The following is a 27,992-nucleotide window of genomic DNA, read 5'->3' on the forward strand; positions in this document are numbered from 1 at the left end:
CTGGAAACCAGATTCTGGATCAGTGGTGCTGGAAGAGCACAGCAGTTCAGGCAGAATCCAACGAGCAGCGAAATCGACGTTTCGGGCCAAAGTCCTGATGAAGCACCACTGATCCAGAATCAAGGGAATGGAATTCTGCCTCCTTACCTGGTCCAGCCTGTGTGTGACCCCAGACTCACAGCAAAGTGGGTCACTCTCAAACACACCCTAAAATGGCCTGAACACGTCCCGCAAGCTGTGTCAAGCTGCTACAGAGCAGTCAACCCACCAACATCCCAAGGGGACATTTAGGGTGGAGCAATAAACGCTGGGCCTAGCCAGCGACATTCCTATTGCCAGGAACATTTCGCCATCTGTATCACGCCCTGCACCACCTACACGTGAGAGCAGCGCTACATAAAACATCATCCTTTCCTTCTTCCTCAGCCAACTCCTCCAGCTATTGGACGTCTCCATGGCGAAATTCTAATGACATGGTTAGACTCATACTGGCACGAGTTCGCCTTGAAAATCTTCCCCCCTTTCTGACGCTGTAGACAGTATTTAATAAACATTTTGTCTTCCAACCTCCGGTCTACAGTCAGCTCTCGCGATTGAGGTTCTGTTTTTGACTGTAGCTGGGGGAAGGGTTGGGCTGGGTTGGCAGGGGGTACAATGGACTGGGCTTCCTGCCATCCACTTGCTGGCTGCCACACCTCCACTTTAAAAAGGGTGCTATATCAATGTAACTTCTTCTCGCTGTTGTTGTACACTGCAGCTGACACACACACACACACACACACACACACACACACACACCCTGAGGAGCATGCCATAAAGTAAAGGCAGCGTTGATAAGATCGAGCGAAAAGATAAAGATATGCAGTTAATTAGCAGTTTTATTGCCAGGCCAGGCAGTGCAGCTGTGCAGAGGTGCTCTCTGTAACTAACGAAGCCCTTTTTGAAGAGCATGCCTGTGTTATAACTGAAGGAATGATGGCGGATTACAGAGGCTGAACTTTAATGGTGGCATGGTCCAGTGGAAGCTGATGAAAGTCAGGAACTTGCATTTCTAAAGCACCCGTCACATCCTCACTTCCAAAAACCACTGAACTGTTTGTGTGAGAGTCCTGCCTGTTGGAAGAAATGCAGCAAGCTCTTTCTGCAAAGCTAGAGTCCACAAACAGCGTGGAACAGTGAATCGGGTTTCAATAACATGGGTGGAGACAAATTAGAAACGAGAGTAGGTCACTCAGCGTTCCAATCCTACTCCACTCATCATAGGACCATCGTAACTGATTGTAATTTGTAGAAGCAGGAGTAGGCCATTCAGCCCATTGAGTCTGCTCCCATTTAATGAGATCATGGTTTATTTGATAAACCTCAGGTCTATTTTGCTGCCTTTTCCCAAAACTCTTCCCGTTTAAAAATCTGTCTCTCTCAGCCTTATACTGAATATCCTCAGTGACCCAGCCTCGACAGCCCTCCGTGGTAAAGGATTCCGCAGATTCATTCCCCTTGGAGACAGGAAATTCCTCCTCATCTCTGTCTTAAACAGGTGACTCCTTATTCTGAGTTGATGCCCTTTGGTGCTAGACTCTCCCACCAGGAGAAACAACCGCTCCACATCTCCCCCCTGTCAAGTCCCCGAGAATCTGACACGTTTCAACAAGGTCACCTCTCATTTTTCTAAATTCCAACGAGTACAGGCCCAACCTGCTCACCCTCTCCCCATCAGACAGTCCCTCCATCCCCAGGATGGGCTGAGTGAACCGTCTCTGGACTGTCTCCAATACCAGGATGTCTCTCCTTAAATACAGGGCCCAAAACCATTCACAGTACCCCAGCCGTGATCTGACTAGCGCTTTGGATAGTTTGAACAAAGCCTCTCTACCGTTATAGTCCATCCCTTTGAAATGAACACCAACATCCCATTGGGCTTCTCAATTCCCCTCTGCCCTTGGGACCCGAGCTTTCTTGTTATTGTCAATCAAGAAAGCTTAAAGTTGACCCAAACACGGAGGAGAATGCTCCCAGCTCCTTACGATAACCGGGAATTTTTCCAGGAGGTCTGATCCCATTGGAATCCCGCCTCTTTCCCGTTAACCTTGACGCATCCTCAGCTTCCGCACCATGGAGAACATTGACAACAGAACTCAAAAAGGGGCTGTGAGATTATTGGGGGTCTAGAATGCAGAATGGAGGTTAAAATCAGATCAGCCATGGTGGTGGAACAGGTCGAAGATCGAATGGCCTGCTGTTTGTCTTTGTTTGTATGTTTCAACAATAACAAGGAACATCCGTCCCATGAGCTGGTGGATTTGGGATGCACTGGCCAGTGAGATGCTGGATAAAGATTGAATGGGTGTCTTCAGATGGGAATTCAATACGTACTTAGTGTATTAGAGTCATAGAGGTGAGATCTTGGCTTATCTACAATCTATGAAAGGGATTGACATAATAGAGAGGTAAAAAATGAGGTCTGCAGATGCTGGAGATCACAGCTGAAAATGTGTTGCTGGTTAAAGCACAGCAGGTCAGGCAGCATCCAAAGAATAGGAAATTCGACGTTTCGGGCATAAGCCCTTCATCAGGCATTTTCAGCTGACATAATAGAGAGGCAGGCAAGTTGTTTCCTTTGGTAAGTGAGACTAGGACTACAAGACCTGGCCTCAAGATTAGGGGAAGTAGATTTAGGACAGAGATGACGAGGAACTACTTTCCCCATAGAGGAGGGAATCTACGGAATTCTCATCCCTAGGATGCAACAGAGGCAACTTCATTAAATATATTCAGGACCCAGTTGGATGGGTTTCTGTGTGGTTGGGGAATGAAGGGTTATGGGGATAATGCAGGCAGGAGGAGCTGTGACGATGGATAGATCAGCCATGGCCTTAATGAATGGCGGAACAGGCTTGATGGGCCAAATGGCCTACTCCTGCTTCTATTCCGATGAAACACAGGAAACGGCCATTTGGCCCATCGCGTCTACCGCCCAGCACCGCGATGAGGGGAAATACTTTTACTCAGAAGGTGGTGAACATTTGGAATTCTCGATCCCAGGGGCTCAGTCTTTCAGAGCGTTGAGGTCGAGGTTGATACATTTTTGATGATCGATGGGGTAACGGGTTAGATTCACAGAACACAGTTAAAGGCCCTTCGGCCCACTGAGTCTGTACTGGTCAAAACCAACCCCTAACTATTCTAATCCCATTTCTCAGCATGAGACTCATAGCCTTGTGTACCTTGGTATCACGAGTTCACATCTAAATCCTGCGTCAATGTGAGGAGGATTTCTGCCTCTCCCACCCTGACAGGCAGCGAGTTCCAGGTCCCCACCACCCTCTGGGTGAACACTGATTTTCCTCTCACATCCTGCTCTAAACCTCCTGCCCCTCTACCTTAAATCCATCCCCCCCAGACACTGATCCCTCCAACAAGGGGAAATGTTTCTTTCTGTATACCCTCTGTATGTCTTTATAAACTCAATGGAGCAAAAGGTTTAGGGATGTGAGGATAAACTGGATTGCTTGTAGAATGAGACTCAATGGGCTGAAAGGCCTCCCATTGTGCTTCGCTATCCTGTGATGCTAAAACCCTTCCAGTCCCAGCATCCCACTGCAGCCTGACATTCCTCCAATTAACCTCAGCATGCACTAGGACCTGGGACAGGACCTTCAGCAGCACAGGGAGGGCAGTGTAACTCAGACAAGCCTAGAGGGATGGGGGGAAGTGGGGGGGGGGAAGGGTGGAGGTTGTGTGTATGTGTCTATGTCTGTGTGTGCACATCTGTCTGTGTGTGTGCGTGTGTGTTTGTATCTGCGTGCATGTATCAGTGTGTGTAGTTGTGTGTATGTGTCTGTGGGTGTATATGTATCTGTGTGCACAGGTGTGCATATGTGTACCTGTATGTATCTGTGTGTGTGTATGCACCTGTGTGTGTGTGCGCGCGCGTGTATATGTATCCGTGTGTGTATCTGTGTGTGTGTATATACCTGTATGTGTGTGTCTGTGTGCACATGTGTATGTATCTGTGTGTATCTGGACCTGTGTGTGCGTATGTATGTGCCTGTGTGTGCGTATGTATGTGCCTGTGTGTGCGTGCGTATCTGTGTGTGCATGCAGGAAGTGGTAGTTCACGCCAGTCTGGACAGTAGGTCAATGCAGCATCGCAGCTCCCTCAAACAGAAAGACTGCGTTCCGCAGTATGACTCAGATTCAGTGACACAATTACCAGGAATATTTGAACATCGACAGCAGAAGGGAGGGCCACACTGTCACCGTCTTACTCTCCTCTGGAGGAATAGGATTGTTGGCAAGTCTCATCTGTTTCCCACTGTTGGAATTTCCAGGCGAAGCAAGCCCAGCTTGGGGAACTGTCTCCTCCCCCACACACCCCCCCTAAATCCAGTCCACAATTCCAGGCATGGATCTGGTAAACCTATTCTGAACCTACTTTAGGGACCGGCAATAAATGCTGGGCCCAGCCAGTGACACCCACATCCCACAAAATGGATAAATAAAAAAACAAAAATTCTCCCAATACGTTTCTATCCTTCCTTAAATCAGGAGACCAACACTGTACACAGTACTCCTGTTCCAGAGGTGGTCTCACCAGTGCCCTGTATAACTGAAGTATGAACTCTCTACGTTTCTATTCAAATGCCCTGACGATAAACACAGCGCAGGAACAGGCCCTTCAGTCCACCATGGCTGTGCCAACCATGATGCTGTTCCCATTTGCCTGAACATGGTCCATATCCCTCTCTTCCCTTTCCTGTCCATGTGTCTATCTAAGTGCCTTTTAAATGTTGCTCTTTTATCTGCTTCTCCCACCTACCCTAGCAGCGTGTTCCAGGCACCTGCCACCCTCTGGGTAAAATAAAAAACCTTGCCTCGTACATCTCCTTTAAACTTTCCCCCTCTCACTTAAACCTATGCCCCCGGAAAAAAATTCCAATCTGGGAAGAAAGATTCCGATTTTCCGTCCTATTCCTAATTCTCTTAATTTTATCAACATCCCTCAGCCCTTGACACTCTCGCGAAAACAATCCAAGTTTGTCCCACCTCTCCTTAGAGCTAATACACTCCAATTCAGGCAACATCCTGGTAAACTTGATTTACTAGGTCTCCACCTCTTTGCTATAGTGTGGCAACCAAAACTGCACACAATGCTCCCAATGTGACCCCTGACTAAATGTTTATGCAGATACAACATAACTTACCAGATTTTATACTGAATGCCCTGAGCGATGATAGCACACATGCCACACACCTTCTTTATCATCTTCTCGACTTGTGTTTCCACTTTCAGAGAGCTATGGACTTGCACTCCGGGATCCCTGTGTCTATCAGTACTCCTAAGGCTCCTGCTATTTCCTGTATACTTTTCTCTTGTATTTGACTTTCCAAAATGTATCACCTCACACTTTTCCAGATTAAACTCCATCTGCCATTTTTCCATCCTGCTTTCTGGCTGATCTACATCTTGGTGTATCTTTTGGCAGCCTGTTTCACTGTCCATAACTCCACCAATTTATAAGCCTTCTACAGATTTACTAATCGGGCTCCTGACATTTTCATTCAAATCATTTATATATATATTACAAACACCACCGGTCCCAACTCTGGCTCTTGTGGAGCACCACTGGTCACAGATCTCCAGTCAGAAAAACACCCCTCCACAACTGTTTGCTATGTTTCCTCTGACCAAAACAATTTTGTATCCAACCTACCAACTCCCTGTGAATCCCCTGTGATTTTTAGACCAACTTACCATGAGGGATCTTGCTAAAAGTTTTAGTAAAGTCCATGCAGACAACATCCACTGCCCTACCCTCATCAGTCACCTTTGTGACTTCCTCAGAAAACTCAATCACGTTTGTGAGCTCAGGTCTCCCTGCACAAAGCCATGCTGGCTATCCCTAATAATGATGTGGAGAAACCGGTGTTGGACAGGGGTGGACAAAGTTAAACTCACCCAACACCAGGTGATAGTCCAACAGGTTTATTCAGAAGCGCTAGCTTTTGGAACACTGCTCCTTCACAACCACCCGATGAAGGGGCAGAGCTCTGGAAGCTAGTGTTTCCAAATTAACCTGTTGGATTATCACCTTGTATTATCACATTGTGTTGTGTTGCATGATTTTTAACTTTATTCCTAATAAGTCATTGTTTTCCAAATGTGAGTAAATCCTGTTCCCAAGACTCTCCTCCAATTGTTGCCCTACCACTGACTCACCGCCCCATAATGGCCTGAATTACTCTTGTTAAACAAAGCAACAACATTGGCTATTCTCCAGCCTCCTGGGACCTCTGTGGCTAAAGAGGATGCAAAGATCTCTGTCAAGTCCCCAGCAATCTCCTCCCTTACCTCCCTCGGTATCCTGGGATGGATCCCATCAGGCCCTGGGGACTTATCCACCGTAATATTTTTTCAGGACGCTCAAAACCTCTTCCTTCCTAATAACATGCCCTATGATATCAACACATTAACAGTAACATTCTGTTGGCTGCCCTGATTACTTGCTTTCTGGGAAAATGAGGACTGCAGATGTTAGAGATCAGATTCAAGAGTGGTGCTGGAAAAGCACAGCAGGTCAGGCAGCATCCGAGGAGCAGGAGAGTCAATGTTTTGGGCATAAGCCCTTCATCAGGAATGAGGATGTGAGTCAGTGACTGAGAGATAAATGGGAGTGGGGTTTGGGGGGAAGGTAGCTGGGAGTGTGATAGGTGGATGGAGGTGGGGGGGGGTAAAGGTCGGAGAGGAGGGTGAAGCAGATAGATGGGAAAGGAGATGATCAGATGGGACAGGTCATGAGGGCGGTGCTGAGCTGGAAGGTTGGATCTGAGATAAGGTGGGGGGAGGGGAAATGAGGAAACTGGTGAGATCCACATTAATCCCATGTGGTGGCAGGGTCCTGAGGCGGAAGGTGAGGTGTTCTTCCTCCAGGCGTCAGGTGGTGAGGGAGCAGCGATGGAGGTGGCCCAGGACCTGCATGTCCTTGGTGGAGTGGGAGGGAGAGTTCAGCCAGGCCCCAATGTAAAGGAGACCACATCGGGTACAACAGACACAGTCAATGATGTGTGTGGAAGTGCAGGTAAATCTCTGTCTGAAGTGGAAGGTTCCTTTGGGACCTTAGATCGAGGTGAGGGGGGAGGTTTTGCAATTCCTGCGGTGGCAGGGGAAGGTGCCAGGAGGGGAGGAGGGGGCGAGGGAGTCATGGAGGGAATGGTCCCTCTGGAACGCAGATAGGGTGGGGAGGAGAATATCTCTCTGGTGGTGGGGACTGTTTGTAGGTAGCAGAAATGTCAGAAGATGATGCAACGTATCCGGAGGTTGGTGGGGTGAAAGGTGAGGGAGGAGTGGGGTTCGAGGGCGGAGGGGCGGGATGTGGATGAGATGCGCTGGAGGGCATCATCAACCACATAGGAGGGGAAATTGCGATCTTTGAAGAAGGGAGGCCATCTGCTGTGTTCTGTGGTGAAAGTGGTCCTCCTGGGAGCAGATACGGTGGAGGCGGAGGAATTGGGAATACGGGATGGGATTTTTGCAGGAGGCAGGATGGGAGGAGGTGTAATCCAGGTAGCTGTGGGAGTTGGTGGGTTTGTAGAAGATTTCAGTGGTTAGTTGGTCACCAAAGATGGAAATGGAGAGGTCTAGGAAGGGGAGGGAAGTATTTGAGATGGTCCAGGTGAACTTGAAGTGGGGGCAGTTTGTGAAGTTGATGAACTGTTTGTGGGAGCACGAGGTGGCGCTGATGCAGTCATCAGTGTAGCGGAGGAAGCAGTGTGGAGCGGTGCTGGTGTAACTCTGGAAGATGGACAGTTCCACGTACCCAAGGAAGAGACAGGCATAGCTGGGTGCCATGCAGGGACCTGTGACTACCCCTTTGGTCTGGAGGAAATGGGAGGGTTGGAAGGAGAAGTTGTTGAGTGTGCAGACCAGCTCAGCCAGGGGGAGGAGGGGGTGGGTGGGAGGGTACTGGTTGGGACGGCGTGAAGGTTTGGAGTCCTTCATCGAAGTGAATATTGTAACCTTTCGTGATTCCCACATGAGGACACCCTGTTCCCTCTACAAACTCTCACCTATTTGATCATGTGCTTCTTTTTAAACTCTTCCTCTCAAAATGGACAATCTCAAATTTTCACACATTCTACTCGACTTGCCAGATGCTTGTCCACTCAAACACATCGAGATCTCTTCTCAACCTCTTTAAGACCTTTTCACAATTTATTTGAATGAGAATTTGTATTTATCTCCCTAAAGCCCAGTTGGAACAACTTTATTTCCCAAAACAAACTGTCCTCATTCTTAATGAGATGAAAATAACTCACTCTGATGTGAAGGGAGACGTGTTGCCTGTTGAAAATCAGCAAATGATAGCTTTGGAAAGGACTCCAACATCCTATGCTAGAGTGCACAAACCTTGACCACGTTAACCTTGTGGGTCTGCCCCTACACCTCCTTCCTTTCCAAACAGAAACATTGAATCTTCGGGATCAGATGGAGGCCTTTCGGCCCATTGAGCCAGGGTCAGCTCTTTGAAATAGTGCAATGTAGCTGGGTGCAGTAACGTTGATCACACACTCCTACCTCAGAGATAGAAATTAAGACCAGAAGACATCAAGTAAGAGTAGGCCATTCAGCCCCTCAAGCCTGCTCCCCCATTCAATAGAATTCTGACATTCCTCATACCCACCTTCCTGCCCTTTCCCCTATAACCCTTAATTCCCCGACTGATCGAGAATAAATCTCAGCCTGAAATATCCACACGGACTCTGCCCCCACAGCTCTCTCTGTGACAAGGAATTCCAAAGACTCTCAAACCTCAGGAGAAATTCCTCCCCATCTCAGTCTGAAATTGGTGCCCCTTTATTCTGAGACTGTGCCCTCTGGTCCTAGACCCTCCCATGAGGGGAAACATCCTCTCAGCATTGACCCACTCAAGCCCCTCAGGAATCCTGGATGTTTCAATGGGATCCCCTCTCATTTTTCTAGACTCCAGGGAGTAGTCCCAACCTGTTTCACCTTTGTATAGAAAACAATCCCTCCCCATCCCAGGGACCATCCCAGTGAACCTTCTCTCAACTGCCTCCAACGAAATGATATCTTTCCTTAAATAAGGGATGGGAACAGCTCACAGTGCTCCATCAGTGACCTCCCCAGCACCTTGTACAGCTGCAGTAACACCTCCCTACTCTTATACTCCAACCCCCTTGAAATAAGGGCCAACATTCCATTAGCCTTCCTAATTCCCTGCTAACCCAGTGTGCTAGTTTCTGTGGTTCATGTACAAGTCCCCACCCCACCCTAAGTGCCTTTCTGCATACATTGCCTGGTGGCCTCCCCTATCTAACAACACAGCGATATGGTGAAGGGCAGTGCCTGTTACAGTGTACAGACCCATTCAGATTCTACTCCTTGGTTAACTTGAAATGACATAGTTAAATATTGACATTATTCAATCGAGCCGTGTAAGGAGGTGGATGCTGTTCCAGCTGGAGTACTGACCCTCCAGGCACAAAAACAAAGTTTAACCAAAGAGTCAAAGTTTTACGATAAGAGGCGGTCAATTTAAAACAGGGAAGAGGAGGCGAATTTACTTCTCCCAGTGGATCACGAATCCGTGGAATTCACTCCCCCAGAGTGTGTTGGGACACTGAGTAAATTTAAGGAGGAGATAGACAGATTTTTAATGAGTAATAGGTTTAAGGGTGATGGAGAGTGGGCAGGAAAGGGGGGGTTGAGGCGGAGATGAGATCAGACACGATCGTATTAAATGGTGGAACAGGCACAAGGGGCTGAATGGCCTCCTCCAGCTCCAAGATCTTATAAAGAAACAAGTCCATCTTAGATGAGACGACAGAGGCTGGGAGATTTGGAGAGGGAAATCCAGACACGAGGATCCTGGTAGCTGAAGGCTCCTTCACCAATACTGGGACAATTAAAATCAGCACATCCAAACATCGCTCGACTGGGGCCAGTGTAGGGCAGTGAGCACAGGATTCATTCAGACTTAGGACATGGGCTGCAGGGTTTACAGACATGACAATGTGGAATCATAGATTCCCTATAGTGTGGAAGCAGGCCATTCAGCCCATCTAGCCCACACAGACTCTCCAAAGATCATCTCAACCAGACCCACCTCCCCGACCTTATCCCAGTATCCCTGCAATTCCCACGGCTAACCCTGCACACTACGGGTAATTTCGCATGGCCAATCCACCTGACCTGCTCATTTCTGAACTGTGGGAGGAAACCGGAGCACCCAGAGGACACGGTGGGAATGTGCAAACTCCACACGGACAGTTGCTGCAGGGTGAAATCGAACCCGGGTCCCTGGCTCTGTGAGGCAGCAGTGCTAACCAATGGGCCACTGTGCTACCCTAAGTGGGAGACCAGAGTTACATTGGAGTGCCTGTATTAGTGATAAATATAATTTTGTCTCTTGTTAAGTATGATTTTAACCCCTATCCTACTTGGTGTATTTTCAAATACCAGCTCCGCCAACCTAGAAAACGATCAACATTGAATGGTGGAGCAGAGTTGATGGGCCGAATAGCCTACTCCCAGTCCTATCTCTTCGGGTCATGGATGCCAGAACTATCTGAGATTTCTTGGGCACATTCATGGCCATGAATCCCTCTTATTGTATCGGTTTCAGCTCCTGACACCAAGTAGGGAAGGGTATGGGTGGCACGGTGGCTCAGTGGTTAGCACTGCTGCCTCACAGAGCCAGGGTTCAATCCCACCCTCAGGCAACTGACTGTGTGGAGTTTGCACACTCTCCCAGTGTCTGCGTGGGTTTCCTCCGGGTGCTCCGGTTTCCTCCCACAGTCCAAAAATGAGCAGGTAAATGGAGTTAGGCTGTAGAGACTCACTGAATGGTGGAACAGGCCTGAGGGGCTGAATGGCCTAATTGTGTGTGTGTGTTGCTATGTGGTCAAGCTGTAACACTGTGATTTCCAGCAACTGCAGTATTCCACTTTAGTTTGTCGATTTATTACAGAGAGATAGGTGACATTACAACGAAGAGACTAACATTCCTTGGAAGGATCTCACACCAGACCTCGCTCTAAGTGGACATTACTGTCACTACATGACACTTTAACAAGGAGTGGGACCTGATTAGCACCTTCCTGTAGCGCTGCCTTCAAATCCTGAGCTTATCACGTGAAGTCAGCTAGCCCTTTCAGGTCCTAACTGTTTCATGCGACACTGCTGATACCAGAGCAGACAGAGACCATTCATCCTATCATCTCCACGCTAGCTCTTTAGGAGAAGTATCCAGCTGGCCCCAGTACCGCCTCTCCCTCCAGCCCGACTGATCAACAACACAGCTTTCCAGCACAGTTTGTATTCACAGCCATTGGATTGAATTACAAAAGAGTGGTTTGCTCCGAGCCACGGATTATCTGATCTGTATTCACTCCAACCAGTATCTGGGAGAGCGGCCTGTTAATCACTGAGCAACATTGACAATACTGGAGAAAGGGACAACAGAGCCTGAGAGATACAGAGAAGCCCACAATAACTTCACAAGGCACACTGCAGAACGCCAAGACAGTGAGCAAGCTTTCACATCAAACACTCACAGAATCCGATAACACAAGAGGAGGCTGTTCAGCCCATCCTACATGCACTGTCTCTGTGACAGTGCAAGGCAAAAGTGAGGACTGCAGATGCTGGAGATCAGAGTCGGGAGGGTGTGGTGCTGGAAAAGCGCAGCAGGTCAGGCAGCATCCGAGGAGCAGGAGAGTGGACATTTCGGGCAAAGGCCCTTCATCAGGAATCGGGCTGGGAGCCTCAGGGGTGGAGAGATAAATGGGAGGGGGGGTGGGGCTGTGGGGAGTGGGGGAAGGAAGCTGAGAGTGCAATAGGTGGTCGGAGAGGAGGGTGGAGTGGATAGGTGGGAAGGGAGATTGTCAGGTAGGACAGGTCATGGGGACAGTGCTGAACTGGAAGGTTGGAACTGGGGTGAGGTGGGGGGAGGGGAAGTGAGGAAACTGGTCAAGTCCACATTGATGCCCTGGCGTTGAAGGGTGTTCTTCCTCAGGTGGTGAGGGAGCGGCGATGGAGGAAGCCCAGGACCTGCATGTTCTCGGCAGAGTGGGAGGGGGAGTTGAAGCGTTCAGCCAGGGGGTGGTGAGGTTGGTTGGCGTGGGTGTCCTGGAGATGTTCTCTGAAGCGCTCTGTGAGTAGGCAGCTCTGTGACAGTTCTGCCTAATTAGTCCCACACCCACTCACACCCTCACCACGTGATCAAACAACAGGAGCAGGCCCTTCGAGGCTGCATCACCAATCAGCGAGTTCACGGCTGATCCCATGAGAACCTCATCTCTGTGTTCCTGCATATTGGTCAGCTGAAGGACAATTAGCAATGGGCAGCAGATCCGAGTGATGCCCATGAAGGAACAGACTAACACTGTCCTCTGTCATCGTTTACAAACAGAGAGTTAACAACCACCACAACGGACAGCCTGCTCGGTTTCGAGGAGCGGTCACATGATCCTTCACACCATCTCAAAGGTGGGCCCTCTGACAGTGCAGCACCCCCTCAGTCCTGCCCTGGGAGCGCCCACCAGGAATGGAACTTGAACCCCAACACGATGTGGATGAGATGGGAGGCTGTTGCCAACTCAGCCACGACAAACCGTCAAGGTGAGAACCTCAAAACTTGTTATGGTACAGAAGAGGCCACTCAGCCCCCTGTGCCAGCACTGGTTCTATCCCCTAATGCCAATCTCCTGCTGTTACCCCATATCACTGCACACCATTCCCAACCAAATAACCATCCAATGTCCCTCTCAGGTGCTTTTGTTGAACCTGCCCACATCACATTTCCACCCCCTAACTAATCATGGGGTGAAAAAGAAAATCTCACATCATCCTTACTTCATTTGTATATCATTTTAAACCTAGGCCCTCCGATTTTCCAAGTGGAAACAGTTCCTCCCAGTGTATTCTGTGCAGATTCCTCATCGTCTCAATCTCTCCTCATCATGGACATTTCTCATCCCTGGAACCATCCTTGTAAATCATTCCTGCTCTCCCTAAAGATGCATTCCTGTAACGTGGCGCCCACAGCTGTACCCAACCCTCCAGCTGAGGTCCAGTAAGTGTCTTGTACAAGTCCCGATTCCCCTCCTCACTCCTGTACCCTATACCCGTATTAATAACGCTGAGGACACGCTGCTTTATAAACTGTGGTCTCTATACACACACTCCACCAACCGGTCAATATCCTTCTGGACTCCCACACTGTCCTCCTCATGGTTTATAATTCTTCCAAGTTTAGTGTCATCTGGAAATCTTGAAAATGCCCCCTGCACAAGATCCAGATCGTTAATATTAGTTAGAAATCGCACAACAATTGCAGCTTTCGGAGCCCTGCTCCTTCGCCAGGTGGTTACGGAGTGGCACTCTGAAAATAACTGCTTCCAAATAAACTTCGTATTGTGTGATTTTTAACTAAGGAGCGACGCTCTGAAAGCTCTTACTTCCAATTAAATCTGTTGGACTCTAACCTGGCGTTGTGTGATTTTTTTTTAAATTTTGTACACCCCAGCCCAACACTGACGTCTCCAAATCATCATTAATATAGATCAGGAAAAGCAGGATCCTAACACCAACCCCTGAGGAACACCACTCCAATCCTTCTACCAGCCAGAAAAATGCCCATTGAACCATGACTCTCTGTTTCCCATCACTCAGCCAGCTTCCACGTTGCTCCTGCCTGGAAGGTTTGGATTGGATGTTTTCCGGGAGGTGGAGTGAGGGTAGGATGGTGAAGTGATGTTGTCAGTAGCTGCTAATCCTGAGGAACACCTGCCCAGTGCTGTTGACAGCGCTTCACTGCTTCACCTCCTTATCTCAAGTTGTTTGAAGAGACACTTTACTTAAGCCTTCACTGTTTGTTCTCAAGCTCCAATCGTGTGGTTCGCTTCCTGTCTTACTCAATTAGAAAAGTAAATATTACGCTTGCAGCCTGCCGTGATCAGCAGGGATGGTGTCAAAAGGACAATATTCCCACACCCCAGGGCCTCCTACTACACAGGCAGAGGGTAGCGTCAAACCCACATTTAACACTGTCCCAGAACAAACAGCTTTCACCGAAAATCTCTCTGACCACATGCACCACTCATCACCTCCCACCTTCAGTTCAGGCACACAGTCACAAAATACATCTCCAACAAACACTCCCAGGACAGGGATAGCATGGGGTTAGATACAGAGTAAAGCTCCCTCTACACTGTCCTCTCCATCAAACAATCCCAGGGCAGGGACAGCACTGGGTTAGATACAGAGTAAAGCTCCCTCTACACTGTCCTCTCCATCAAACAATCCCAGGGCAGGGACAGCACTGGGTTAGATACAGAGTAAAGCTCCCTCTACGCTATCCCACACAGACATGTTACTATCGCAGACATGTTGCTCACACCCAATGAAGAATGTTTTTCCAGTTTAATGCTGCACAGGAGGAGCCAGTTTGTACACAGCACGATCCCAAAACCAGCTGTGCAAGCACCATCTGTTTCACATGATGCTGGGTGAGGTGTGTTATTGGCCAGAACTTGGAAGGAATTAATCCACACTCTCAGAACGGTATGTGTGGAATGTTTTTACATCAGAGAGAGAGCAGGGAGAGGGAGAGGGAGAGAGAGAGAGAGGCTGCACTGACTGAGGGAACGGGGCGTGGTCCCTCCTTACAGGCTGTGTGTGAAAGGCTGACAGGGTGAATGAACCAAACTGAAGCTTTCAGGGCAATGAACACTCCCTTTAAACTAGAACACAGGAGTCTCTGCTCAAAACATGGATTTAGTAAGGGGAGGTCATGCCTGCCAACCTGTTGGAATTCTTTGAAGAGGTGACAAGTAGGTTAGACCAGGGAAACCCAGTGGATGTGGTCTATCTAGACTTCCAAAAGGCCTTTGATAAGGTGCCACACGGGAGGCTGCTGAGCAAGGTGAGGGCCCATGGTGTTCGAGGTGAGCTGCTGGGATGGATTGAGGATTGGCTGTCTGACAGAAGGCAGAGAGTTGGGATAAAAGGCTCTTTTTCGGAATGGCAGCCGGTGACGAGCAGTGTCCTGCAGGGTTCAGTGTTGGGGCCGTAGCTGTTCACATTATATATTAATGTTCTGGATGAAGGGACTGGGGGCATTCTAGCTAAGTTTGCAGATGATACGAAGTTAGGTGGACAGGCAGGTAGTACTGAGGAAGTGGGGAGGCTACAGAAGGATCTAGACAGTTTGGGAGAGTGGTCCAGGAAATGGCTGATGGAATTCAACGTGAGCAAATGAGAGGTCTTGCACTTTGAAAAAAAGAATACAAGCATGGACTACTTTCTAAACGGTGAGAAAATTCATAAAGCCAAAGTACAAAGGGATCTGGGAGTGCTAGTCGAGGATTCTCTAAAGGTAAACATGCAGGTGGTGTCCGTGATTAAGAAAGCGAATGCAATGTTGTCATTTATCTCAAGAGGGTTGGAATATAAAAGCACCATTGTGCTACCGAGACTTTATAAAGCTCTGGTTAGGCCCCATTGGAGTACTGTGTCCAGTTTTGGGCCCCACACCTCAGGAAGGACATACTGGCACTGGAACGTGTCCAGCGGAGATTCACACGGATGATCCCTGAAATGGTAGGTCTAACATACGAGGAACGGCTGAGGATCCTGGGATTGTACTCATTAGAGTTTAGAAGGTTAAGGGGAGATCTAATAGAAACTTACAAGATAATACATGGCTTGGAAAGGGTGGACGCTAGGAAGTTGTTTCCATTAGGCGAGGAGACTAGGACCCGTGGGCACAGACTTAAAATTAGAGGGGGTCAATTCAGGACAGAAATGCGGAGACATTTCTTCAGCCAGAGAGTGGTGGGCCTGTGGAATTCATTGCTGCAGAGTGCAGTGGAGGCCAGGACGCTTAGTGTCTTCAAGGCAGAGATTGATAATTCCTTGTGACATCAAGAATCTAAGGGCTATGGGGAGAATGCGGGTAAGTGGAGTTGAAATGCCCATCAGCCATGATTGAATGGCGGAGTGGACCCGATGGGCCGAATGGCCTTACTTCCACTCCTATGTCTTATGGTCTTAAAACCAACGTATGCTTCGTGTGAACACTGCACTGGGTACATCACCCTCCAGGAAGGGAGTTCATATTCACTGGCCCCGGGGCACTGTGACTGATCCCAGTCCCAGCCACTCGGACACAGACAGCCCCACGGTTACTCCCTCTCCAGAGAGACTGCACCCACTGAGAGAGCAGGGCACACACCCGGGGGCGGAAAGGGGGTGGGTACACACAGGGTTGGGGGTTTACAGGGTCGGGAGGGACTTTGGGTAGACAGGATGAGAGAGAGCAGCGTGATGCTATAGGAGGATGGGGAGAGTTGGGGTGGGGGGGGGGAAGAGGGGTGTGGGGGGTCCGGGGTGGGAGAGGGGTGTGGGGGGTCCGGGGTGGGAGAGGGGTGTGTGGGGTACGGGTTGGGGGGGGGGAAGAGGGGTGTGTGGGGTACGAGGGGGGAGAGGGGTGTGTGGGGTACGAGGGGGGGAGAGGGGTGTGTGGGATACGGGTTTGGGGGGAAAGAGGGGTGTGTGGGGTACGGGTGGGGGGGGGAAAGAGGGGTGTGTGGGGTACGAGGAGGAGGGAGAGGGGTGTGGGGGGTCCAGGGTGGGAGAGGGGTGTGTGGGGTACGGGGGGGAGGGCGGAGAGGGGTGTGTGGGGTACGAGGAGGGGGAGAGGGGTGTGGGGGGTCCAGGGTGGGAGAGGGGTGTGGGGGGTACGGGGGTGGGGGGCGGAGAGGGGTGTGGGGGGTCCGGGGTGGGAGAGGGGTGTGTGGGGTACGGGGGGGGGGGGAAAGAGTGGGGTCTGTGGGGTACAGGGGGAGAGTGTGTGGGGTACAGGGGGAGTGGGGAGAGTGTGGGGGGTACAGGGGGAGTGGGGGTGGGAAGGATGTGGGAGCTGAGGGAGAATGAAGACGAGTATCAGTGAAACCACAGCAATTCACAAACCCCCCAGGAGCGAGTAAACGGAGTAAACCTGGGGACAATAACATCACCTCCAACACAAGCACAGGGGGTTCTTAAACCCACTCACTACTTGCTCACAACCAAACAATTCCCCAACAAACTGATCTCAGTATATCGTTTCTGAGCAGGAGGAGCAACAAACTTATTATAAACCTCCCACTGTTGAGTTAACCCTTAGCGTGCTGGATTACCCAGGGCTCTGTCCAGGACTGGGTACGGTGTTGTCCTCGATTCGAAAGGATATCCCTGTTACGAGGGAGGACAGCAGCGAGACACCTGGCTGTTACCAGGGACTGTGCTATAGGGGGAAGAGGTTGGTCTGACTGGGTTTATATTCACTGGGGATTACCAGGATGAGAGGGGGATCTCATTGAAATGTATAACACTCTCATAGGGGCTGGACAGACTCGATCCAGGGACCCACTGTCACGTTACAGGGTAGACCACTTTGGAATGAGAGGAGGAAAGATTTCTTCACTCTGACAGGAATGAACCTGTGCAATTCTCTCCCACAGGACGCTGTGGAGAACACGCCACTGACTATATTCAGAAGAGATATCATTCTTGGTAATTTTAAAAGACATGGGACAAAGCAAGAATGTAGCATTGAGAGAAAGGACGTTCTCAGACCACATTAAACAGCACAGCAGGCCTTGAAGGGCTGAATGGTCTACTCCAGCTACTAGTTTCTACCTTTCTATGAATGAACACTGATTCTGTACAGTTACACAGTGAGTGACCCTTACCCTGCTGTATAAACACTGACTCTGTACAGTTACACAGTGAGTGACCCTTACCCTGCTGAATGAACACTGACTCTGTACAGTTACACAGTGAGTGACCCTTACCCTGCTGAATGAACACTGACTCTGTACAGTTACACAGTGAGTGACCCTTACCCTGCTGTATAAACACTGACTCTGTACGGTTACACAGTGAGTGACCCTTACCCTGCTGAATGAACACTGACTCTGTATAGTTACACAGTGAGTGACCCTTACCCTGCTGAATAAACACTGACTCTGTACAGTTACACAGTGAGTGACCCTTACCCTGCTGTATAAACACTGACTCTGTACGGTTACACAGTGAGTGACCCTTACCCTGCTGAATGAACACTGACGCTGTATAGTTACACAGTGAGTGACCCTTACCCTGCTGAATAAACACTGACTCTGTACAGTTACACAGTGAGTGACCCTTACCCTGCTGAATAAACACTGACTCTGTACAGTTACACAGTGAGTGACCCTTACCCTGCTGAATGAACACTGACTCTGTACAGTTACACAGTGAGTGACCCTTACCCTGCTGTATAAGCACTGACTCTGTACGGTTACACAGTGAGTGACCCTTACCCTGCTGTATAAACTCTGACTCTGTACAGTTACACAGTGAGTGACCCTTACCCTGCTGAATAAACACTGACTCTGTACGGTTACACAGTGAGTGACCCTTACCCTGCTGTATAAACCCTGACTCTGTACGGTTACACAGTGAGTGACCCTTACCCTGCTGAATAAACACTGACTCTGTACGGTTACACAGTGAGTGACCCTTACCCTGCTGTATAAACACTAACTCTGTACAGTTACACAGTGAGTGACCCTTACCCTGCTGAATAAACACTGACTCTGTACAGTTACACAGTGAGTGACCCTTACCCTGCTGAAATAAACTCTGACTCTGTACGGTTACACAGTGAGTGACCCTTACCCTGCTGTATAAACCCTGACTCTGTACGGTTACACAGTGAGTGACCCTTACCCTGCTGTATAAACACTGACTCTGTACGGTTACACAGTGAGTGACCCTTACCCTGCTGTATAAACTCTGACTCTGTACAGTTACACAGTGAGTGACCCTTACCCTGCTGAATAAACACTGACTCTGTACGGTTACACAGTGAGTGACCCTTACCCTGCTGAATAAACACTGACTCTGTACAGTTACACAGTGAGTGACCCTTACCCTGCTGAAATAAACTCTGACTCTGTACGGTTACACAGTGAGTGACCCTTACCCTGCTGTATAAACCCTGACTCTGTACGGTTACACAGTGAGTGACCCTTACCCTGCTGAATAAACACTGACTCTGTACGGTTACACAGTGAGTGACCCTTACCCTGCTGTATAAACACTAACTCTGTACAGTTACACAGTGAGTGACCCTTACCCTGCTGAATAAACACTGACTCTGTACAGTTACACAGTGAGTGACCCTTACCCTGCTGTATAAACACTGACTCTGTACAGTTACACAGTGAGTGACCCTTACCCTGCTGTATAAACACTGACTCTGTACAGTTACACAGTGAGTGACCCTTACCCTGCTGTATAAGCACTGACTCTGTACGGTTACACAGTGAGTGACCCTTACCCTGCTGTATAAACACTGACTCTGTACGGTTACACAGTGAGTGACCCTTACCCTGCTGTATAAACACTGACTCTGTACAGTTACACAGTGAGTGACCCTTACCCTGCTGTATAAACACTGACTCTGTACAGTTACACAGTGAGTGACCCTTACCCTGCTGTATAAACACTGACTCTGTACAGTTACACAGTGAGTGTCCCTTACCCTGCTGTATAAACACTGACTCTGTACTGTTACACAGTGAGTGACCCTTACCCTGCTGTATAAACACTGACTCTGTACAGTTACACAGTGAGTGACCCTTACCCTGCTGTATAAACACTGACTCTGTACAGTTACACAGTGAGTGACCCTTACCCTGCTGTATAAACACTGACTCTGTACAGTTACACAGTGAGTGACCCTTACCCTGCTGAATAAACACTGACTCTGTACAGTTACACAGTGAGTGACCCTTACCCTGCTGTATAAACACTGACTCTGTACAGTTACACAGTGAGTGACCCTTACCCTGCTGTATAAACACTGACTCTGTACGGTTACACTGTGAGTGACCCTTACCATGCTGTATAAACACTGACTCTGTACAGTTACAATGGTTACAGCCGCTGTTCCCACTGGCAGTGATGACAGCCTGAAGCAGCGTCAGGGTGAGGTGTTCCCATTTGTAGTCCACTCCCAGCTGTGTCAATCATTCAGCTGGCTTATGTTCCTGACCAATCAGTAATTGGTTGTGATTCATGTCTCTCACACTTGTCTATCCTTGTCATTAGTCTGAATCTCCCGCTGGTGATTCCTATCTTGAGCATATATTATTCGCTTTCTTCATTCTCTTTCCTGGCCCATAAGACACACAGAGCACATGCTCACGCCTGCTTCGATCATTGGTTCCTGCCGTAACATATCGCCAGACTGTTGCCTCAGGCAGTATGATCACAGGCCTCACTGTAGATCAAGCAAGAATCGTTCCTGCCCTTACCACCTCTCATTGGCTGATTATGGTTTGATACCCGACTTGTTCAGCCACATTATTAACACACCTTCCTTGGCCAGCAATTGTTGGTTGTGGGATTCATAGAACCTAGAACAGTACAGCACAGGAATAGGCCCCTTGGCCCACAACGTTGTGCTGAACATTACACCAAATTAAACTAATCTCTTCTGCCAGCCCTTGGTCCAATCCCTTCATTCCTTGTATACTCATGTTTTTTATCTAAAAGCCCCTTGAACCCCCTCTATCATATCTACCTCCACCCACACCCCTGGCAGTACGTCCCAGACTCTTACCACCCTCTGTGTAAAAAACTACCCCTTACGTCTCCTTTGAACTTTCCCCTCTCACCTTAAAATGCATGCTCCCTAGTTTTAGGCATTTCAACTCTGGGAAAACGATTCTGGCCGTCAACCCTATTTCCACCTCCCATAATTGTACAGACTTCTATCAAAGTCTCCCCTCAGCCTCTGCCACTCGGAGTTTTTCTAGTCTCTCCTAGTTTTTGGTTCAGGGTTGCTACTGTCTGTGCCACAGGGTGGAGGGAGATGCCCAGTGGTATTATCACTATGCTATTAATGTCGAGATGAGAAGGGTGGTGCTGGAAAAGCGCAGCAGGTCAGGCAGCATCCGAGGAGCAGGAGAGTCGATGTTTTGGGCATAAGCCCTTCTTCAGGAATGATTAACCCAGACAGCCAGGATAGCGAACTGGGGGCTTAGCCTCAAATCCGACCCCACCCTATGGCGAAACTGGAATTCAATTACCAAAAGGAATCTGGAATCAAGGGTCTAATAATGACCACGAACCCATTGTCAACTGTTGTAAAAACCCATCTGGTTCACTCATTCCCTTTAGGGAAGAAATCTGCCATCCTTACCTGGTCTGGCCTACATGTGACTCCAGACCCACAGCAATGTGGTTGGATAGTAAATGCTGCACTAGCCAGTGACATCCTCATCCCTTCATGAATTGAAAAAACACAACCTCATAAAAGACTCAAGAGATTAAGCTGCAACATAGTTTCCCACTTTGCAAAAAGGTTTAAAGCTAGTTATCCTTATTTTAGTCCAAACAGATTCCAGAAAATATCCCATTTGTGACATCTTTCCAAGTAAGATGGTGTCACTCCCACATCTCCTATTTGTAATACAAAGCATAGGAGCAGAACTGTGCCGTGATAAAGACCCAGATTCTGGATCAGTGGTGCTGGAAGAGCACAGCAGTTCAGGCAGCATCCAACGAGCAGCGAAATCGACGTTTCGGGCAAAAGTCCTTCATCAGGATAAACACCATACTGCCCAGCATCCTCTCTTTCGTTAACACCACAATGCATCAATTTATCCTTCAATTCCATCTTCCCTCGCATGATTAGCCAATGTTCCCAAAAATAAACACTGTTCACCCACTGACCTTCCTCTGGGACCAAGTTTCACAGAGTCATATAGCATGGAAACAGACCTCTCAGCCCAATTCGTCCAAACACCTTCTTGACCACCCTATCTACGTGTAACTCCACTTTTATGGAACTATGCCCCTGCACCCCGAGGTCCCTTTGTTCAGCAATATCCCCCAGGGCCCTACCGTTAAGTGTATAAGTCTTGCCCTGGTTAGCTTTTCCAAAATGCAGCACCTCACATGGATCTAAATTAAATCCATCTGCCAATCCTCAGCCCCTTGGCCCACCTGATCAAGGCCTCATTGCACTCTGAGATCATCTTCTTCACTACCCACTACAACACCTATTTTGGTGTCATCTGCAATCTTTCAGATTACATCCCCTGTATTCACATCCAAATCATTTATGTAAATGACAGATAATCGTGGACCCAGCACCGATCCTTGTGGCACTCCAATGATCACAGGCCTCCATTCTGAAAAACAACCCTCTACCATGACCCTCTCTCCCCTGCCTTCAAGACAATTTCACATCCAAATGACTAGCTCTCCCTCAATTCAATCTGATCTAACATTACTAACCAGTTTACCATAAGGAACCTTAGTTGAATGTCTTGCTGAAGTCCTTATAGACAACATCCACTGCTATTCATTCATTCAATCATCTTTGTCACCTCTTCGAAAACTAGTTAGTGAGACACAATTTCCCACACACAAAGCCATGCTGACAATCCCCTCTTATTTCCAAATACATGTAAATCCTGTTCCTCAGAATCCCTCCAACAACGTACCCACCACTGACGTCAGACTCATAGCTCCCTGGTTTTTCCTTACAGCTCTTCTTAAATAATGGCGCTACGTTAACCACCTCCCAGTCCTCCAACACCTCACCCATGGCTATTGATGATACAAAGAGGGCAGCATGGTGGCTCAGTGGTTAGCACTGCTGCCTCACAGCACCAGGGACCCAGGTTCGATTCCAGCCTTCAGCGACTGTCTGTGTGGAGTTTGCACATTCTCCCCGTGTCTGTGTGGGTTTCCTCCGGGTGCTCCAGTTTCCTCCCACAATCCAAAGATGTGCAGGATCAGGGTGAATTGGCCATGCTAAATTGCCCGTAGTGTTCGGTGCATTAGTCAGAGGGAAATGGGTCTGGCAGGGTTACTCTTTGGAGGGTTGGTGTGGACTGGTTGGGCCGAAGGGCCTGTTTCCACACTGGAGGGTATCTAATCTACAAATATCTCAGCAAGGGGCCGAGCAATCTCTTCCCTAGCTCCCCACAATATTCTGGAGATACACCTGATCAGGTTTTGGGGATTTATCTACCTTAATGCATTTTACGACCTCCAGCACCTCCTCTTCTGTAACATGGACACTTTTCAATACATCTCTATTTTTTTCCCCAAGTTCTCTAGCTTCCATGTCTTTCTCCGCAGTAAATACGGACACAAAATATTCAGTTAAAAAAGTCACACAACACCAGGTTATAGTCCAACAGGTTTATTTGGAAGAATATACTCCCCACCCACCTGATGGAGGAGCAGCGCTCCGAAAGTTAGTGCTTTCCAAATAAACCTGTTGGACTATAACCTGGTGTTGTGTGATTTTTAACTTTGTACATCCCAGTCCAACACCAGTGCCTCCAAATCATGACAAAATATTAATTTAGTGTCTCACCAATCTCCAGCAGTTCCACACATAGATGGCCATGTTGATGATTCAGTTACTTGTTTCTCTTAATAAACTTACAGAATCTCTTTGGATTCTCCTTAACCCTATTTGCCAAAGCTATTTCGCGTCCCCTTTTTGCTCCTGATTTCCCCCATAAGTATACTCCTACTGCCCTTATCCTCCTCCAGAGATTCACTCGATCCCAAGTGTTTATACCTGGCATATGCCACCTTTTTCTTAAGCACAGCCCAATTTCTCGAGTCATCCAGCATTCCCTACACCTCCCAGCCTTGTCCATTCCCCCTAACAGCAGCACACTGTCTCTGAACTCTCGTTGGCTCATTTTTAAAAGCCTCCCACTTCCCAACTGTCCCTTTAATGGCAAATACACTCCTCCAATCTACTTTTGAAAGTTCCTGTCTAGTACCGTCAAAATTGACCTAATCTCTGATTTAGAACTTTAACTTTTTGATCGGTTCTATCCTTTTCCATCACTATTTTAAAACAAATGGAAGTATGGTCACTGGCCCCAAAGTGCTCCCTCACTGACACCTCAGTCACCCACATCTCGCTCTGGATTTCCCCTGAATCTCACTGATACGAGACACGTCAATGAAATTTCTCATCTTGGACAACATCATCCGTCCTCACATGGGGATGGGAAAGCAGGCACGGTATGTCCAACTCACACAGTCGCAGAGTGATCACCGCACAGCCCATTCAGCTCAGAGTTACCTGGGTTAGTCCTCTGAATGAGTACCACATCTCACGCCTCCTCCACTTTCTCCCCACAGCGGTGGACTTACCATCAGCCAATTAAAAAGAGGCTAGTCCAGGCTGGAGGGACCGAGTGGCCTCTTTGTGCAGTTTATTCCTAACACCATCCAAGACAGGACCTTAATTAACTCCTCTGCCACATTCAACATTTACACAAAAGGAATAATAAAGTCAGCAGCTGTGGAAGAGACTGGAAGATTCCGGAAGGCTTTTATTTGCAATAATTACCAGAGGGAACACATTAACCAGCGCAGCCAATGGTGGGGGGGTCCATGGGGGTTACATTAGGAATCGAATCTTGCTGACTAATGGGGTTCAGCCTGGAAGGTCAGCTCTTATCCCTAGCCAAGCATGGCAGCCAGCACACACACACACACACACACACACACACACACAGCCAGCCTGTGCGATGCCTCCCACAGTCAAATTGCCTGCTGATTGGCTCAGGAGAAAGTGAGGACTGCAGATGCTGGAGATCAGAGCTGAAAATGTATTGCTGGAAAAGCGCAGCAGGTCAGGCAGCATCCAAGGAGCAGGAGAATCGACGTTTTGGGCATAAACCCTTCTTCAGGCTCATGCCCGAAACGTCGATTCTCCTGTTCCTTGGATGCTGCCTGACCTGCTGCGCTTTTCCAGCAACACATTTTCAGTTGCTGATTGGCTCAGTCAACCTTTGAGGTGACTGCTCCTTGAAATTCTCCAGTGCAGGAATCCAGGCAGCTCTGCCCGCTGAGCCAGGATAGTCGGGGTGGGGGGTCGGGGGGTCGGGAGGTGGTGCCCATTGTGTTTGGGCAGGTGGAGGGTTTTGGGGTTTCATTTGTCTCATCCTCTTTTGGGCCGGCAGTGAGGATCTTCATGTCGGACAGCAGGATTGGCCATTCCCCGGGCTCCCATACCCAGCTGGTACCTGCCAGTGCACCTTGGACAGGAAAAGGGGCAGAGGAAGGGCTGTGTTACAGCAACCACAAAACCTACACACAGGGGGAGACAGAGAGAGAGACACAGACAGACAGAGACACACACACACACACACACACACACAGACCTACACACAGGGGGAGACAGAGAGAGAGACACAGACAGACAGAGACAGAGACAGAGACAGAGACACACACACACACACACAGACCTACACACAGGGGGAGACAGAGAGAGAGACACAGACCCAGAGAGAGAGACAGAGACAGAGACACACACACACACAGAGAGGAAGAAAAACATACAAACAGAGAGAGAGAGAGAGAGAGGGAGACACACACACAGATAGATGGAGACAGAGACAGACCGACACACACACACACACACACACACACAGACCTACACACAGTGACAGAGAGACAGAGAGAGAGACACAGACAGACAGACCCAGAGAGAGAGACAGAGACAGAGACACACACACACACAGAGAGGAAGAAAAACATACAAACAGAGAGAGAGAGAGAGAGAGGGAGACACACACACAGATAGATGGAGACAGAGACAGACCGACACACACACACACACACAGTGACAGAGACGGAAAGACACACATACACATACACAGAGACAGAGGCATTGAGGAGAGAGAGATATTGAGAAAAAGAGAGGGAGACAGAGAGCGAGAGAAAAACAGAACAAAGAGAGAAACAGACAGTGCAAGTGAGAGAGAACGACAGTGAGAAAGACAGAGGGAGAGAAAAACAGAGACAGGGACAGAGTGACTGAGGAAAAGACAGAGAAAGAAAGAGAATGGCTGAAAGAGAGGCAGAGAGAAGGACAGACAGAGTGAGAGAGGTAGAGAAACAGAGACAGATAGAGAGTGACAGATGCATTGAGACAGAGAGATAGTGAGAGAGAACAACATTCAGAGAGAAAGACAGAGAGAGAGAGAGAGACAGAGTGAGGCAAAGACAAACAGAGTGAATGAGAATAAGACAGAAAGAGAGAGAGAAGGGGAGAGGAATTGGTTAAAACAGTGAGGGGTGGAAGGTGGGAGGTGTGGTGCCTGGGATGGGGGGAGAGAAGGGCAGAGAGAGGTTATAGGTGCCTCAGGAGAATAAGGCAGGAAAATAAAGCCAGCAGTTTGAAACCTAGCAGTGTCTCCTCTCTGGGCTGGGTATGGGACAGGGGTGGGGTTGGTGAGGGGTTACACAAACCACACAAGGAGACACAGCAAGTGGGGGGGGGGGGGGGGGACTGGGTTCCTCCTCTCCCCCAGACCCACCCCCACACACACTTCCCCCCCCCCCCCCCCCTCCTGCAGTGGGTCTGGGCTGGGGGAGAGAGGGGGCAATTGTCAGGCTGGGTTGTGATGTGTCCATTCCATCCCCATCAATACTGTCTCGGACTCCTGACACACACACATACACACACACACAAAGCAATTCTGCAGCCCTTCAAATAAACCCCAGAGAGAGAGGAAATAAGCAACAGAACAGCGTCAATCCTACCTGGACAGCCACGGAACTGGACGGGTCGATGTCTGCTTTTGTATGAAGCTGCTGTCCTCGCCTGAAAGATCGAAACAGGGCGATGAGTATGTGGTGCAGGATCAAAATCATCGCTCCTCCAGTATTCCCAGTGAGTGTGAGTGTGTCTGCTCCTGTCTCTCTCTCTCTCACACACTCACAGAGAGGGAGAGAGAGCTCCCCTGCTCACACTCTCTCACACACACAGAGAGAGACACACACACAGACAGACAGAGAGAGAGAGCTCCCCTGCTCACACTCACACACACACACACACAGAGACACAGACACAGACAGGAACACAGCAGCCCTGGCTCTGGGTTAAAATGCAGGAACAGGAGCCAGGGGGGAGGATCCATCAGAGATTTCACCTGCACCCCCTCCCTGAGGGTGAGCTAGCAGCCAGAGAGGGGCCGAGTGGAACAGCAGTCCCCCCACCTGTAGGGGGATGTCCCAGGGAAAACAGACCCAAACACACACTCTCAGAGAAACAACAACAAGGAATTTCAAACACACAAAACATTGCCAAAGGCAGGGGAGGCCGCCGGGTCCTAGTGCGAGCTCAGTTCCTGTTCGAGACTCTGTGGGGCAAGACTTCAACTCGTTCTCCATCCCCTCCCCATTCCCATTCCTACATCCCTATCCCCATATCTCCAATCCCCTCCCCACCAACCCAAATCCCCCTTCCCATTCCTACATCCCGATATCTCCCATCCCCTCCCCATTCCAATTCCCACATCCCTATCCCCATATCTCCCATCCCCTCCCCACCAACCCAAATCCCCTCCCCATTCCCATTCCTACATCCCCATATCTCTCATCCCCTTCCCCTTCCCATTCCTACATCCCTATCCCCATATCCCCATCCCCTCCCCACCAGCCCAAATCCCACTCCCCATTCCCATTCCTACATCCCCATCCCCATATCCCCTATCCACTCCCCACCAACCCGAATTCCCCTCTCCATTCCCAAGTCCCAACTCTCCTTCCCTCCACCACCCCATACCCACTCACTCTTCCCATTTCCCCATCCCCCATTCGCATATTCCCAACCCATCTCCACCACACCCACCCCCTCCCCAGAACTCACCAATCACATCCCCATATCCCCAATCCCCTCCACAACTCCACCCAATCCCACTCCCTATTTCCATATCCCCCTTCCCAATACCATATCTCCAGCCCCCTCCCCAGCACCCCAAATCCCTCTCCCCATTCCCATAATGTCACCCCCTCCCCATTACGCATTATTCCCATTTCCATAGTCCCATTACCTTCCCTTTCCTCCCATTCCCTATATCACTATTCCCTCTCCACA

General features: G+C 49.1%; 1 protein-coding gene across 2 annotated transcripts in view; it reads right to left on the reverse strand.

Moving 5' to 3' along the window:
* Window positions 1-27,992, reverse strand: part of LOC132816569 (cGMP-dependent 3',5'-cyclic phosphodiesterase) — a 312,596-nt gene that overhangs the window by 272,269 nt on the left and 12,335 nt on the right. The window contains exon 2 of one of the 2 annotated variants that reach the window (XM_060826337.1): window positions 26,657-26,717. In XM_060826337.1, coding sequence (XP_060682320.1) covers window positions 26,657-26,717 — 61 coding nt within the window. Of the gene's footprint in view, window positions 1-26,656; window positions 27,127-27,992 lie in introns of those variants that run through there. The other variant, XM_060826336.1, reaches the window with a different exon arrangement.

This window comes from Hemiscyllium ocellatum, chromosome 6, assembly GCF_020745735.1.
Source record: "Hemiscyllium ocellatum isolate sHemOce1 chromosome 6, sHemOce1.pat.X.cur, whole genome shotgun sequence".
NCBI classification, from domain to species: domain Eukaryota; kingdom Metazoa; phylum Chordata; class Chondrichthyes; order Orectolobiformes; family Hemiscylliidae; genus Hemiscyllium; species Hemiscyllium ocellatum.